We start from the raw sequence: 15,890 nt of genomic DNA, 5'->3' as shown, positions 1-15,890 counted from the left end.
TAGACTGCAGGAAACATGTTACACACAGTTCTGTGGTGTGTAGCATTGTGTGTGTGTGTGTGTGTGAGCTGGATAAAGAATGAGCAGAGGAAGAAGAGCCCTCGTGGCTGTTGTGACTCTGATCCGTGTGGGTGACTCAGCTCGCATCATGACATCTTCTGAGGTTCTCGGGCTCCAAACACGAGGAACGGTGTAGGTGCCGAGCAGGCGGTTGCTATGCAACAATTCATTGCCAGCAGCATCCAGGTTGGAACCGGGTGGAGAGCAGCAGTCAGGCGGAGGGGGTGGTGTGTTCTTTGAAAAGCCGGAGGAAAGCAGCGTTTCTGCAGCGAGCTGTCAGTAGATTTGATTATGTGGAAGCTTAATGGAGAGGATCGGGCCAGAGCAGCTGCAAACGGAGATACGGTGCAGATAAATCTGGAAGACCGGCATGGAGGATGTGTAAAAACAGGCAAAGTGGGGCCTGGATGAACAGAGTGACACTAATTTGAAGCTTGCGACAGGCTGATGTAAGACAGGTACAGTGAGAGGCAGCACAGTGTTTACGCTTTACAGTGAAGGGATGAAGATGCCGAGTCTGTAAATGGAAATATTTACCGATCAGCTCTTCTCGATATGAAGCCGACCTCACATCAGCTGTGACAGTCTGACCAATTAAACACAAGTGTTTTATGGTTACATCTTTTAAAAATCACCTTGTTCATTTAAACTCCTGTCACAGAACAAAAAGGAATTGCATCATGGGTAATGTAGGTAATGAATAAATAAAGTACTTCCTGTTCTGCTGCACTGATTGCGATCATCTTTGTTGAATCCAACATCGTCACAGGAGAATTATTTTAGCAGAAAGTGCAAAGACCCGGGCAGTCTGGAGTTTTTCTACATGGCAACTCTGCATTCACAATTTCCAGTTCTGGTGAGTAGAACTCTTCAAATTTCACTCAGTAAAACTGAAGCTCGGACTTCTTGGACGTTCTGTTGGTACAGTAACTTTACAGCAGTCTTATTATTGATCAGATGATGTCATTAAAAATGCTCCAGAAGACTCAAAGCATAAACATGGTCCTGAGGTCCAGGTCAGGTGAAGCTGAGCAGACAGCTCTCGCCTGTGTCACCATCCACCTGTCATTCAAATAGGCCACGCCCCTAGTAATGCAAAATTTAATCCTTAATACAATTCAAACGGGTGACTTATAAAAACATTGTCGTTGCTACAGTTGCTATGAGGGACGAAATGATCCACTGAAGGTGGACATTTTAACATGGGAGTCTGTGGGGACTGCCTCACCGCTGGAGCCTCTGGTGGACGTTGGAGGAACTGCAGCTTGTAAATACTGTGTTTGATAAATATTTTATTGTTTTACAGATATTCTCAGGCAGTCCTAACACTCCAGCTGCATTATGTCACGCTAAACTTAAAATGAGACGGCAATCTCCTGACAACAAGACAACACAGCGGTGGTTGCTCGGTGATTGGATTGAACTATTTGTTGCTTTTAGTGACTGATTGTTAGCGCTTTCTTGTGTTGATAAAGGTCCAGGTGACCACTTTTAATCTGAAGGTGATTTCCCAGATCACCTGGTGGGAGTCTCCAGAATTGACTATGTGCACGTTAGCATATGCTACTTCCGGTGCGGAAACTCCTGTGGGGAGTTTTGTTTCCGATGTCCTTGTCATGATCCTGGGTCTTTTGACCCAGCGTTTTAAGTTTGTTTATTTTGTTCATTAGGTTATCTAAGTTCATTTGGTTATTAGACTCCTTGTGTTTTCTTCCCCTGTATTTAAGTTTCCCCTCACCCTTCGTGTTTCATGCTGCGTGTCTTATGTTATCAAGTTTGTATTATCATGTCTGTCTCATGTTTCCTGTTTTATTTTGATGGAGTCGTGTGTTCTTTGTTCATTGTATTTAGTTTCACTTCCCTTGTCCCCTCATTAGGCTCATGTCAGTCAGCTGTTCCTCCATGTGTTCCCACTTCCCCTAATCACCTCCTGTGTATTTAAGTCCTCTGTTTTCAGTGTGTGATTGTCAGGTCGTCTGTTGTCCACGCCATGTTTCCCATGCTTCCAAGTTCCTTGTCTAGGTTTTTCTTATTGTTCGTTTAGATTTCCCAGTTTAGGTTTGTGTTAATTTTGCTTCAGTTTGCCTTGCCCTTTGTTTGTACCTTTTTACCAGCCATATTAAACGGCTCGCTTTTTGTTAACGTTCAAGTTTTGTTCCCTGTTCCTTGGAGTCTGCATTTTGGGTCCTTTTTTCAATTCATACAGTCTGCCCTCGCCAGACTGTGACAGAACGACCTGACCATGCTGGACCCAGCGGACATTTATTTCAGTAACTTTTTTGAATTCAAGATTCGTGTTACACAGCTTCGTGGACTTTGGATTATCTCCTGTGCAGGGAAGCAGGGGGAGGAGAAGGAGGCTATTCGGGCTCAGTTGACCCGGATAGCCATGGCTAACCCAGGTTTTATGGACTGCCTGCCTGCAGACTTAAAGAACTTTGCTACAGCCACGATCTCCTCTGCCTCACCATCATCGCCTGAGCAGCAGCTGCCCGGTGTGCAGGCTGAATCACCCCAGCCCTGCGGTGATGCAGCTCTTCCTTCACCGGCTACGGGAGTAAGAGTCGGCTTATTCAGTCTCTCACCTGTGTCCATGCCTGTGTCGCCACTGCAGCAGACAAGTGCTGCGTTTTCCTCACCTCAACCGGTGGCTGCTTCCACCGCTACATTCATCTCAGCCGTAGCGGCGCCGGCCTCCACAACCACGGCTTCCAGGAGGAGGCGGCGTCCAGGTCGTCACCACGGCTCACAGCAGCATGAGGTGGGTGATTATATTCTGAATCCACGCGTTTTTTCTAAGGACAATATTGGAACAAACACTGCCTTAAAGGTTCATGGGCATGTTTATGAAATGACTAAGACTGAAAAACCACCAGCCAAGTCTTCCACGGAATATCTTATCCCTCTGCACAATTACCTAGCATCCCTGTGTATTGATCATGCTACGAACTTTGCTTCCAAGAAGCCAAATTATAAGACTGTTTGCACTGGAAGTGCTAGCCATGAGGCTCAGCTAAGCCACTGTGGGACCGAGATCAAGGCCAGGTTGGAGCCAGGGGCTGAGTTGGAGTTTGTGCAGCCTTTTCCTGTGTCGGCTGGAGGGCCCGAGGAGCCCGTCCAGCCTCATGCCACGTCGGCTGGAGGGCCCGAGGAGCCCGTCCAGCCTCATGCCACGTCAGCTGGGGGTTCTAGTGAGCCCGTCCAGCCACCTTGTGCTTCACCACCTGCTGGCCCTGCCTCGCCTCAGCCAGAGGTCTCCGCACCTGCTGGCCCTGCCTCGCCTCAGCCAGAGGTCTCCGCACCTGCTGGCCCTGCCTCGCCTCAGCCAGAGGTCTCCGCACCTGCTGGCCCTGCCTCGCCTCAGCCAGAGGTCTCCGCACCTGCTGGCCCTGCCTCGCCTCAGCCAGAGGTCTCCGCACCTGCTGGCCCTGCCTCGCCTCAGCCAGAGGTCTCCGCACCTGCTGGCCCTGCCTCGCCTGGTCCTGTTGCGCCAGCTGGAGGTTCAGCCAAGCCCGTCCAGCATCCTTCCACGCCGTCGCCTGCAGCGCTGCCACCTGCGGCTTCCACGCCGTCGCCTGCAGCGCCATTATCTGGTCCTGCCTCGCCTGGTCCTGCCACGACCCAGCCAGAGGTCGACGCCACGCCTCTGCTCGTCTCACCTGCCAAGCTACGTCCAGCATGGCTGTTTCTGGGGCCTGTCAAAACAGCCTGTTCACGGAAACCCACTAAACCACCCGAGGGGTCTCGTCCACATCCACACTACCGTCGACCACCTGCCAAGCCACCCGACGGGTCTTGTCCACGTCGCCGCCGGCCACGAGCCAAGCCGCCCGAGTGTGGCCAGCCATACCTGCTTCGCCACTGCCACCTTCCTCGTGGCCGGCCCCCTGGACCTTTGAACTATGAACTGCTATGCTGTCGACCTCCAGGACGGCCACCTGAACTACTTCGCCACGAACTCCTTTTCTGCCGAGATCATGGTCGCCCTCCTGAAACAGGGTCTCGGACTCTTAAGCTCTTGTGTTTGGACTGAGTGCTTCAGCTTTGTTTTTTGTGGTTTTGTTTCAGGCCCTCCGTCCTGGACCCCCACCGCCCGCCCTGGGTGGGTTGTTTTGGTTTTGTTTCCTGTTTGTTTTCTTGTTGCTTCTTTTCTTTGTTCATGGTTTTGGGCGTCTGGAATCCGCCCTTGAAGGGGGGGCTCTGTCATGATCCTGGGTCTTTTGACCCAGCGTTTTAAGTTTGTTTATTTTGTTCATTAGGTTATCTAAGTTCATTTGGTTATTAGACTCCTTGTGTTTTCTTCCCCTGTATTTAAGTTTCCCCTCACCCTTCGTGTTTCATGCTACGTGTCTTATGTTATCAAGTTTGTATTATCATGTCTGTCTCATGTTTCCTGTTTTATTTTGATGGAGTCGTGTGTTCTTTGTTCATTGTATTTAGTTTCACTTCCCTTGTCCCCTCATTAGGCTCATGTCAGTCAGCTGTTCCTCCATGTGTTCCCACTTCCCCTAATCACCTCCTGTGTATTTAAGTCCTCTGTTTTCAGTGTGTGATTGTCAGGTCGTCTGTTGTCCACGCCATGTTTCCCATGCTTCCAAGTTCCTTGTCTAGGTTTTTCTTATTGTTCGTTTAGATTTCCCAGTTTAGGTTTGTGTTAATTTTGCTTCAGTTTGCCTTGCCCTTTGTTTGTACCTTTTTACCAGCCATATTAAACGGCTCGCTTTTTGTTAACATTCAAGTTTTGTTCCCTGTTCCTTGGAGTCTGCATTTTGGGTCCTTTTTTTCAATTCATACAGTCTGCCCTCGCCAGACTGTGACAGTCCTATTCACGCCCTGTTTACGGTCCAAAACAAGTTAAGCAAATGAATGAATCAAGCGGCGATTTACATTTCTATAGATGTCTTGGGCATTTACCCAATATATCTGTAAATGATGTTCATCGACTTGTCGATATTTTTCCCCCGCGCCTCAGAGCAAAAGAGAAAAGGGATTCAAATGTTATATTTCTCAGCTGTCCCTCGTTTATCGCGGGTGTTATGTTCTAAAAATAACCAGCGATAGGTGAAATCAAGTAGCCAATTTTATTTTTTGACGGTGCAAAACGTTTCGTGGACATACAGCACTGCACTCCAGAGTCACACTGCTAGCGATCGATGCAGCAATTCTGTACTGTACAGGAGAGACGTCACGGAGGAGATCGTCTGCAGCGATCAGGATGCAGGACACAATGTGATGTAAAAAAAACGTGCAAACTTGCACTAAAAAAATCTGTGAAACAGCGAGGTGAAAGGTGAACCGCGTTATTAGCGAGGGACCGCTGTAATTTTGAAGGTAAGTCACAACATACCCTTCGTAACTACTAATGTATAGAAACCCTTACCAGCAATCGTTCATTTTTTGTGTGGCTTTTTTCACGGTTTGTTAACATGCTGTGTAGGTGTGTACTTGACTAGCTGATATCAACATAACGGGGAAACATCTGGTTTGACTATTGTTCACCTGTAGTTTGAATGCTGAACATTTGCCTGTTTAAATCACAAGACCAGTCACTATACAGAGATGTGCTTCTGAATGTGGACGACGTGTCTTCTGCTGCAGTGATGCAGTTCTGCTTGTGTTGAGTGATGTAAACAACTGATCGATCTAAACTCTTTAAACGTCAAAATTGATCATTAGATTTTTTATGACACAACAGTGGTGAGTGTTCCCACCTTCTGCTCTTTGTAACTTAACGCGATCTTTCCGTTTTCGAGTTTTGGACATGATTTTGGAGTATATCTTCGCAGTAGCAATTGACCGCAAAGTTAAGCTACCGGAAATGTACAACCCCACATCCGGTCTCAAACCAGGAAGTTAGCATTTTCTCGTGCACAGGGTCAATAATCCTCCCCCCCCCAGAGCTTCCAGACCCTCTCAGACAGACTCAGGGATGTGAGACGGCCAGCATGTTACAACAAATTAAATCTGTAAAAGTCCCACATCTCTTTGCAAAAGTAGACTTGATTCAGCTTGTTGTGATGTTCTGTGTATGCAGATAGAAGAGGTTTGTCACAGTAAACTGAGACACTGGGATGCAGTGATTCCGTTTAGAAGCAGTCAGGCACACTTGGTTTGCTGCTGTGTGGATATTTTAGCACTCTGAGCTTCGGTGTGGACGTCCAGGCCTCCAAACCTGCTTTTGCTTCACCTGAAGCATCAGGAACCCTGCGCTCTCTGAGTTACAGTGTTCAAGCTTGGAGGGAGAAAAAAACGAAGATTGATGCGGCTCGTGCTGAAGTCACGGTCTAAATCAGAAATCCTCATCATATCCAGGCTGACGGAGGCTGCCTCGCCTCGCTTCTCTCCAGGGTTTAATTAGAGCCCCCGGGCTCGGTGTGAATAATGCAGCACCTGAGCGCACCTGAGTGGCCGAGCAGAACGAGGAGCCGCAGGAAGGCCAAGAGAGCACCACCTCCAGAAGGAGAGAGAGAGCGAGGGCAGTGAAAGGGTTTGAAAGAGTAACATCATAACATCTGAAGGTTTTCATGTCACTCTAATGATGTCCTGACAGAACCACGAGGGGCATCAGAAACATCTGTGTCACACCTGTCCATCACTACATCTGTGTTAGTGACACTGCTGGAAGAATCCAGATTGCTTTGATTATTGTTTCCTTCCATTTTGTTTGCACTAACACTGCAAGCATCAGACTAAATCATACTTATTACTTATGACCCCACAGTACCATATCACCCTATTAGAGCACTTTGCTGTCACACTGCAGGCCTACTTGTTGTTCCTAGAGTATTTAAAAGTAGAATGGGAGGCAGAGCCTTCAGCTTTCAGGCCCCTCTTCTGTGGAACCAGCTTCCAGTTTGGATTCAGGAGACAGACACTATCTCTACTTTTAAGATTAGGCTTCAAACTTTCCTTTTTGCTAAAGCATATAGTTAGGGCTGGACCAGGTGACCCTGAATCCTCCCTTAGTTATGCTGCAATAGGTGTAGGCTGCTGGGGGATTCCCATGATGCACTGGGTGTTTCTTCTTCACTCACTATGTCAGTGGTTCACAAACTTTTTTTGCTGGGCCCCCCTTTGTTTACAAGAAAAATGTTCGCGCCCCCCCTCCCCGCACGCGCGCGCGCACAAATCCTCCAACCACACACACCCATATTTTTCTCCATTGCGGTTTATTTCACACCTCAAACATTTACTAAAAATTAAGCAAATACAAGTAATCTGCAATAAATTACAGGTAGTAAGGAAATAAACTACTAACTCTTTTACGCTACGTCCACACCTACACGGGGATTTTTGGAAACGCAGCAGTTTCGTCCACGTAAACGGCGTCTCGAATCACCGAAAACGGAGATTTTTTAAAACCCCTTTTTTGCGTTTACGCGTGGACGAGGAATACAGAGTTCGTCGCGCGACGTCAAAGCTATGTGCCGTTTTTCACGTCATGCTGTGCGCCACGTTATTGTTTACATGAGATGAATTGCAGAATGGCAGATAGAGACACAATACTGTTAATCTGACTATCTGCAGGTTTTACACAGTTACATACACGCAGTTACTGTCCCTCCATTTACAAAGGCAGAGGCGTCACGGTGTGATTATTTTACGTGCAGTTGTTTTTTTCATGTGTAATAATATTCAACATTGCTGTCAATACAATTTTCAAAATGGATTCAAAAACATAAACAGCTGTGGGATCCTGTTTGTCCGTGATTTGAACAGCCCAGCGCTGCTCCCGACACAGGGAAATCCAATTCTGCAGGGAGACCTACCTCGGCACTTGTGCAGGTGAACCCAAAGGGAAGATTTGCTTCACCATATTTTCTAGTCTTTGGCTTAGAATGAAGTTGGTTTGGAAACATATTCAGCTATGCTTCATCTCCTGCTTTGCGTTTCTGTGGCCGCCCCGTGCTAGCAGTGTCCAAGCGTTTTGTTTCCCCCCCTCTTTCATGCCGCGCCCCCCCTGCAATGGCTCTGCACCCCCCCTAGGGGGCGGGCCCCACACTTTGGGAAGGTCTGCACTATGTGTTAACAGACCTCTCTGCATTGAATCATATCTGTTATTAATCTCTGTCTCTCTTCCACAGCATGTCTTTATCCTGTCTTCCTTCTCTCACCCCAACCAATCACAGCAGATGACCCCGCCCCTCCCTGAGCCTGGTTCTGCTGGAGGTTTCTTCCTGTTAAAAGGGAGTTTTTCCTTCCCACTGTCGCCAAAGTGCTTTCCCACATCTCATTGTTGGAGTTTCTCTTTTTTCTCTTTATTATCATAAGGTTCTTACTCTACAATATAAAGTACCTGGAGGCAACTGTTGTTGGGATTTTTTGCTGTATAAATAAAAGTGAACTGAGTTGAATGTAATTTGGTTGAACAGGAAATTCACATCATGGATCTGCAGTGGCCGTGTGATGATGTCATGTCAACATGGACCAAAACCTCTGAGGGATGTTTCCAGAAACTTTTTAAATTTGTGCCACAAATAATTAAAGCAGAAGAGATCTCAGACTCAGCTTCACTGTCATTCAGCCATTTGACATGATATGAATGAAAAACAGATTCTCTGTCCAGGACCTGGGTCTGAGCGACCCAGGGTCCATGAGCATTTATGACTCTTTTTATATGATATGTGTTTGTTTCTGCATTGTGCTGCTGTTCCTGTGTCTATGATGTTGGAGACCTCAGTTGGAGGTCTCCACACCTGCTCAACCGCCACCATCACTTCACCTACCTGTTGCTGCTGCATCACTGTCCAATCTACCCCCAGTGGCTGCTACACCACCATCATTTCCACTGCCTGCAGCTGCCACACCATCTTCACCATCGGTTCAACTGTTGGCAGCTGTGATGGACGCGCTCTGCCCGAGCAGGAGATCAGCGCGCCGGAGGGACCAGCACGGCCTGCACGTCACCGTCCAGCACGGCCTGCACGTCACAAACCACCTGCAGTGCTTCGCCATGGGCCATCGGAGCTCTTACGTGGCTGGACCTACTACAAGGCTGTCATCAGATCACTGGCCGGCCACCAGAACTGCTATGCCACCGCTGCCAGACCTGTGGCAGGCCACTCGAGCTGTTTTCCTGCCGTCACCGTCCATCGGGCCAGCTGCCAAAACTTTGGGATGCCACCGTCAGAACTGCGGTTGGTTTTTTCAGTTTTTTGGGGACTGTTTTGACACCGCTGCTGGACGTGCGGTCGGACTTTGAAACTGTTGGGATTAGGGGTTCTGTTTGCTAGAGGATTTTGTTTTTGCACGGAGAGTGCGGAGACTCGGGAGCAGAGTACAGACACTTGGAAGAAGGCACGACACGGGAGTCGTGGGAGCGCACTGGAGATTTGTTGTGTGTTACATTTACTTCACTGTAAATAAACGCACTGTTTACTGCACAGAGTCCAGCATTCAGGTCCTTTCTCCCGCATCCCCACGGTCTGCCACACAGACCGTGAGATCCTCAGGTCTCAGTATTGCAGAATGCTACCAAACAACGAGTAAAACATTACAAATAACTACAATTAATAGGACAAGAAATTCTCAAAAATAAGTACTAAAATATGCAAAAACATAAATAACAATCACAAATATATAATATTTATATAAATATAATGGTTCTTCTTTATTTTAATGACTATTTACAGATTTTCACTGGAGGCGTCAAAACTATGGATGAACACATGGAATTAAACCCTCGGCCTTCTCTCAGCGAGCTTCATGGTGTAATCATCTGACATGGTTTCACTTCACAGGTGTGTTAACTCCAAAGCTGGAATCCTGGAATTTCTTGCCTTCTGAATCTGGTTGGGACTAGAAGTCAGGTTGGTACACAGTAGGGCTTCACGATATTAGGAAAACCTGCGATGTGCGATAACTGTGATCAATATTGCGATAATGATATGACTTGCGATAAAATAAATAGCAAAACAAACAAAAAAAACCCTGAATACATAATTTCCGTTTTACTGCAACAGTTTTATTTAAAAAAGCTGCTGTATTAGCAGTGTAACAACAAAGTGCACTTTAACATTGAAACATTGCCCCCATAAAAAATTTTGGGTCTTCTTTAAGATCCTGAGAGAGAACAAAGGACGCGGCGACACTAAGCGACGGCCTCGAGGTAAGCGAGCCGGCATCAGGAACAGGCTACGGGCTCGCGCACACCGCGCACCCATGCCCAGTATCCTGCTAGCCAATGTTCAATCCATCGAGAACAAGCTTGATGACCTCACAGCCAGAATCAAGTTCCAGAGAGACATTCGGGACTGCAACCTCCTCTGCTTCACCGAGACTTGGCTGAACCCAGCGATACCAGACCACGCCGTGCAGCCGATGGGGTTCTTTTCGGTTTACCGCATGGACAGGACAATGGAGTCGGGGAAGAAAAGAGGTGGTGGAGTGTGTTTGATGGTGAACAACAGATGGTGCGACAGCACAAACATCTCCCCACTCACACGCTCTTGCTCGCCCAATCTGGAACTTTTGATCGTTAAATGTCGCCCTTTCTATCTCCCTCGGGAATTCACTGCGGTCATTGCCTGCACTGTTTACATTCCGCCTCACGCGGACTCGGACACTGCCGTATGTGAGCTACATGAGGCTCTCACACATCAACAAACACTTCACCAAGATGCCGCACTCATTGTTATGGGAGATTTTAACAGAGTGAATCTCAAACGGACATTTCACAACCTTCACCAGCACATCAACTGCCCCACCCGGGGCACTAGGACATTAGACCACTGCTACACCCCGTTCAAGAACTGTTACAAGGCTCAGCCCCTGCCGGCATTTGGAAAATCGGACCATGCCGCCATCTTCCTCATGCCTGCTTACAAACAAAGGCTAAAGCAGCAACCACCAATCAGGAGGGAGGTCGCTCGCTGGACGGACCAATCAGTGGCCGCGCTGCAGGACGCACTGGATGACGCAGACTGGGACATGTTTCGGCGCAGCTCTGATGACATCAACATGTTTACGGAAGCGGTTGTGGGATTTATCGGGAAACTAGCGGACGACACAGCAGAAAGAACTATCATCCGAACGTTTCCCAACCAGAGGCCGTGGGTGGATAAAAACATCCGCGACGCTCTGAGATCACGCACCGCTGCCTACAATGAAGGGCTCGTCTCCGGTAATATGGACCTATACAAGGCTGCGTCCTACAACGTGCGCAGCGCGGTCAGAAAGGCAAAGCGGAGCTACGGGGAAAAACTAGAGTCACAGCTACGACAGTGCGACTCTAGGAGCCTGTGGAAAGGACTGCGGACTATAACGGACTATAAACGACCAGCTTCTTCTGTGATGAATGCTGATGCTTCACTGGCTGATGAGCTGAACACGTTTTATGCTCGCTTCGACACCGCAGCAATTAAAACAACAAACGGCTGCGCGCGCTCGGAGTGCACCAGTGAAGAAAATGCATTCGTCATCACAGAGCATGCCGTGAGGAACACCTTCAGGAGGGTGAACACCAGGAAGGCAGCAGGACCAGATGCAATCCCTGGCCGGGTCCTTAGAGCCTGCGCTGACCAGCTAGCACCGGTGTTCACGGAGATCTTCAACCTCTCCCTGGCCCAAGCTGTGGTTCCCACGTGCTTCAAACAGTCCATTATTGTTCCTGTCCCAAAGAAACAACAGCCCGCTTGCCACAATGACTACCGTCCAGTAGCACTGACTTCAATTGTGATGAAGTGTTTTGAAAGACTGATGAGAGATCACATCACTTCTTCACTTCCTGCCACCATCGACTCGCTTCAGTTTGCTTACCGGACTAATCGTTCCACAGACGATGCCATATCTCACCTGCTCCACACATCCCTGAGTCACCTGGACACTGGCAGAGGGAATTATGTTAGGATGCTGTTCGTGGACTACAGTTCAGCATTCAACACAATAATTCCCTCTAAGCTTTTCACCAAGTTGACGGATCTAGGACTCAGCTCATCACTGTGTCAGTGGATCCTCAACTTCCTCACAGACAGACCCCAATCAGTGAGGGTGGGAAAACAAGTCTCCCCCTCCATCTCACTCAGCACTGGAGCGCCTCAGGGCTGTGTTTTAAGCCCCCTGGTGTACTCACTGTACACTTATGACTGTGTAGCCACATCAGACACCACCTCCATTGTCAAGTTTGCTGACGACACTGCTGTTGTGGGCCTGATCTCCGACAACATCGAGACGGCCTACCTGGAGGAGATTAGGAACCTGGAGACCTGGTGCCAGGAGAATAACCTCCTCCTAAACATCAGCAAGACTAAGGAGCTGATCGTGGACTTCACTACAAAGCAGGCGAGGAATTACAAACCCCTCATCATCAGTGGCACGCCAGTGGAGAGAGTGGACAGTTTCCGATACCTGGGTGTCCACATCACTCAGGACCTGTCATGGTCCTGCCACATCAACACCCTGGTTAAGAAAGCCCGTCAGCGTCTCTTCTTCCTCAGAAGACTTAGAGACTTCCATCTGCCACTGAAGGTGCTCAAGAACTTTTACTCCTGCACCATCGAGAGCATCCTGACGGCAAACATCTGCACCTGGTTTGGGAACAGCACCAAGCAGGACAGACGAGATCTGCAAAGAGTGGTGCGCTCAGCCGGACGCATCATTCAATCAGAGCTCCCTGACCTGCTGTCCATCTACACCAAGCGGTGCAAGTCCAAAGCTAGGAAGATCATGATGGACCTCTCCCATCCCAACAATGGACTCTTCTCACTGTTGAGGTCTGGGAAGCGCTTCCGCTCCCTTAAGGCCAAAACAGAGAGAATGAGGAGGAGCTTCTTCGCCCAGGCTATTCGGGCCCTGAACCAGGTGTAGGACTGGACTCTCCCACACACGTCACTATAAGACTGGACTCTCACACACATCACCACATGCACCACCACACATTTCCTATAATCCTATAATTCCTATAATTTATAATCTTTATAATCTCTTCTGCTATTTGCACATTCTTTACTGTAAATTCCTAAGTTAATTTGTAAATTTTGTATTAACCTGTAAATTGTAAATATCGTAAAACTTTTTCTTCTGTCATTTAATGGTCGGGCATTGTACAGCTACAAGCATTTCACCCCCATGTCATACTGTGTATGGTTGTGTGTGTGTGACAAATAAAATTTGAATTTGAATTTGAATTTGAATTTGAAGATCCCAGCTGGCTAGCACCTCACGTAATACACGGGCTATATTTTCACTAGTGTGAGAGTCTGGAAAACACACAGTCTCTAGACACCGTGTTTTCAGTTCAAAGTCTTCGGTGAGGAAGTGCACTGTGAAACTCATATATGGCTCCGTTGTACGACTTGACCATAGGTCTGTAGCGCTTGCGTAGTTTTCAGCTTGGCTCAGTTCAAACGTGACGGTCTTCCGGCATGTTTCGTACATTTGTGGAATGGCGACATGGGAAAAGTAGTTTCGTGAGGGGATGCGGTATCTCCGGTCCACTTTATGTATCAGACTGGTGAAGCCCTCTCTGCTAACTGTATTTATAGGCATCATGTCTTTGTCAAAAAATGTGTAATGGCCTCTGTTATTTCTTTGTAGCGCTTCGACGTTTTCTCATAAGGAGTTGCACTTGAAAAACTCTGATACAGAGACGGCTGTTGGACTGCTGCGCTCTTTGTCTTAACATTAGCAACCTTTGTTTGGCTAGCCCTGTCTTTCTGGAACTCTTCAAACTGTTCTCTGTGGTTGTATTGAAGATGATGGTGGAGATTAGTCGTGTTTCCTCTGGTGGTTGCCACAAGTGTTCGGCAAGTGTTGCAGAGCACCTGTGTTTGGAGAACGTCGTCTTTACCAAATCCAAAGTACCTCCAAATAAGCGAGGTACTATTTTTTTTTAGCCACGAGTTCATAGTCAGTAGCGTTCTCGTCATGCGTCTCGCTCTCAGCCATTACAACTGACTCGTTGCTGCAGCGTTGTTCGCTCCCCACCTACGTAGGAGGCGGGCCTCTAATCCATTTGATTGGTTAATGCCGTGAAGGGCTCTATTCGACTGGTCTAATGTGTAAAGGGGGTTCTTTGATTGGCAAATTCTTTAAAGCATGTGTGTAAACATTTTAAGGTACCCAATTATCGCAGTTTACGCCGTCTTTTGCAATGGGCCCATCGCACAGGCTGATATTGCGATGACAATAAATTTTCGATTTATTGTGCAGGCATAGTACACAGCTGACAGCTCTATTTGACAACTGTTAGAATTCATATTATGGCAAGAACCAATCAGCGAAGGAAACAACAGTCTGTCATTACTTTAAGAACTGAAGGTCAGTCAGTCCAGGAAATTGCAAAAACTTCACAAAAACCATAAAGCGCTACGAAGAAACTGGCTCACACGAGGACCGCCCCAGGAAAGCAAGACCCAGAGTCCTCTCTGCTGCTGAGGATACATTCATCCACCAGCCTCAGAAATCACAAGTCAACAGCTACTCAGATTAGAGCCCAGATAAATGCCACATAGAGCTCCAGTAACAGACACATCTCTACATCAGCTGTTCAGAGGAGACTGTGTGACTCAGGCCTTTATGGTCAAATAGCAAGCAGAGGAGATTAGTTTGGGCCAAGAAACACAAGGAATGGACATTAGACCATCTGTGCTTTGGTGTGATGAGTCCAAATTTGAGATCTTTGGTTCCACAAAGGTGAACGATGGTCTCTACATGCATGGTTCCCACCATGAAGCATGGAGAAGGAGTGTCTGGTAGTGTGTGCGCCAGTGAACATGAACTTCTAAAACTCAAAATATTTTTTATATACTGGTTCAAAGTGTACTTTGGTTTTTATGCTGGACTAAAAAACTGCAGTCACAAAGACTGACTGTGAGCACTTTTCGGTGATTACAGAGTCATAATAACATATATGAGATTATCACCATGGCATGACATCACATCACGTATGTATTTGCAATATTAAAAAAAAACAGCTGACAGTGTGTTTTCATATTTTCATTCTGTGCTTAAAGGGAGAAAGGTTTATAATTTATGCAGTATTGCTGTCATTGCTTTTATCTATAGTTTGTTTTTGTTTTTTTTGTTTTTTTGAGAATAACAGCACCAAACCTGAGAGTGAATCAGACTGCAGGATGAACACTGAGCTGTTTGTGCCCCCCAGTGGTCTTTGACCACAACGTGCTTCCAGTGAATTCCCGAATCCAAGCTGGATGATGAGCTGTGTGTCATCAGCAACCACTCCACCTTAAAACTGACTTCACGTATAAAACTTGGGTCATTTATTTAAGAATTTGCACCATATCCAGCCTTCTTGTGCCCCCCTGTACAGAAACTCAAATGTTATTTTCAGACTTTTATTTTAGGGAACCTTACACCTGTACACATGGTACACATTCACAAATAACGTTTCCTTTAAAAATTTGTAATAGAGGGGAGGAAACTTATGCTAATGTAATGTTAATACAGGGAGTGCAGAATTATTAGGCAAGTTGTATTTTTGAGGAATAATTTTATTATTGAACAACAACCATGTTCTCAATGAACCCAAAAAACTCATTAATATCAAAGCTGAATGTTTTTGGAAGTAGTTTTTAGTTTGTTTTTAGTTTTAGCTATTTTAGGGGGATATCTGTGTGTGCAGGTGACTATTACTGTGCATAATTATTAGGCACCTTTCTTTGCAAGGACACTCAAAAGCCTGCCATCCATGGATTCTGTCAGTGTTTTGATCTGTTCACCATCAACATTGCGTGCAGCAGCAACCACAGCCTCCCAGACACTGTTCAGAGAGGTGTACTGTTTTCCCTCCTTGTAAATCTCACATTTGATGATGGACCACAGGTTCTCAATGGGGTTCAGATCAGGTGAACAAGGAGGCCATGTCATTAGTT

General features: G+C 47.0%; 1 protein-coding gene across 2 annotated transcripts; it reads left to right on the top strand.

Annotated features, from left to right (window-relative positions):
- The first annotated feature begins 6 nt into the window (after nt 1–6).
- On the top strand, nt 7–15,785 carry LOC146370084 (uncharacterized). Of its 2 annotated transcripts, none has more exons than XM_084909573.1 (2): nt 7–916; nt 8,433–15,785. In XM_084909573.1, exon 2 carries the CDS (start codon nt 10,222–10,224, stop codon nt 12,862–12,864), a length of 2,643 nt encoding a protein of 880 aa, XP_084765699.1. In that variant the 5' UTR covers nt 7–916; nt 8,433–10,221; the 3' UTR covers nt 12,865–15,785. The 2 variants fall into 2 exon arrangements, with proteins under 2 accessions (XP_084765699.1, XP_084765698.1); XM_084909572.1 differs by having other exon boundaries at nt 5,238–15,785.
- Nucleotides 15,786–15,890: the final 105 nt, after the last annotated feature.

This window comes from Perissodus microlepis, chromosome 17, assembly GCF_051167445.1.
Source record: "Perissodus microlepis isolate ML-2025 ecotype Zambia chromosome 17, ASM5116744v1, whole genome shotgun sequence".
In the NCBI taxonomy this organism is placed as follows: Eukaryota; Metazoa; Chordata; class Actinopteri; order Cichliformes; family Cichlidae; genus Perissodus; species Perissodus microlepis.
Note: the sequence above shows the minus strand (reverse complement) of the source record. Positions and strands in the feature narration are given on the sequence as shown.

Bases quoted from the DNA above. Each gene is read 5' to 3' on its own strand.
- LOC146370084 (XM_084909573.1), top strand. From the start codon at position 10,222: ATGCCCAGTATCCTGCTAGCCAATGTTCAATCCATCGAGAACAAGCTT.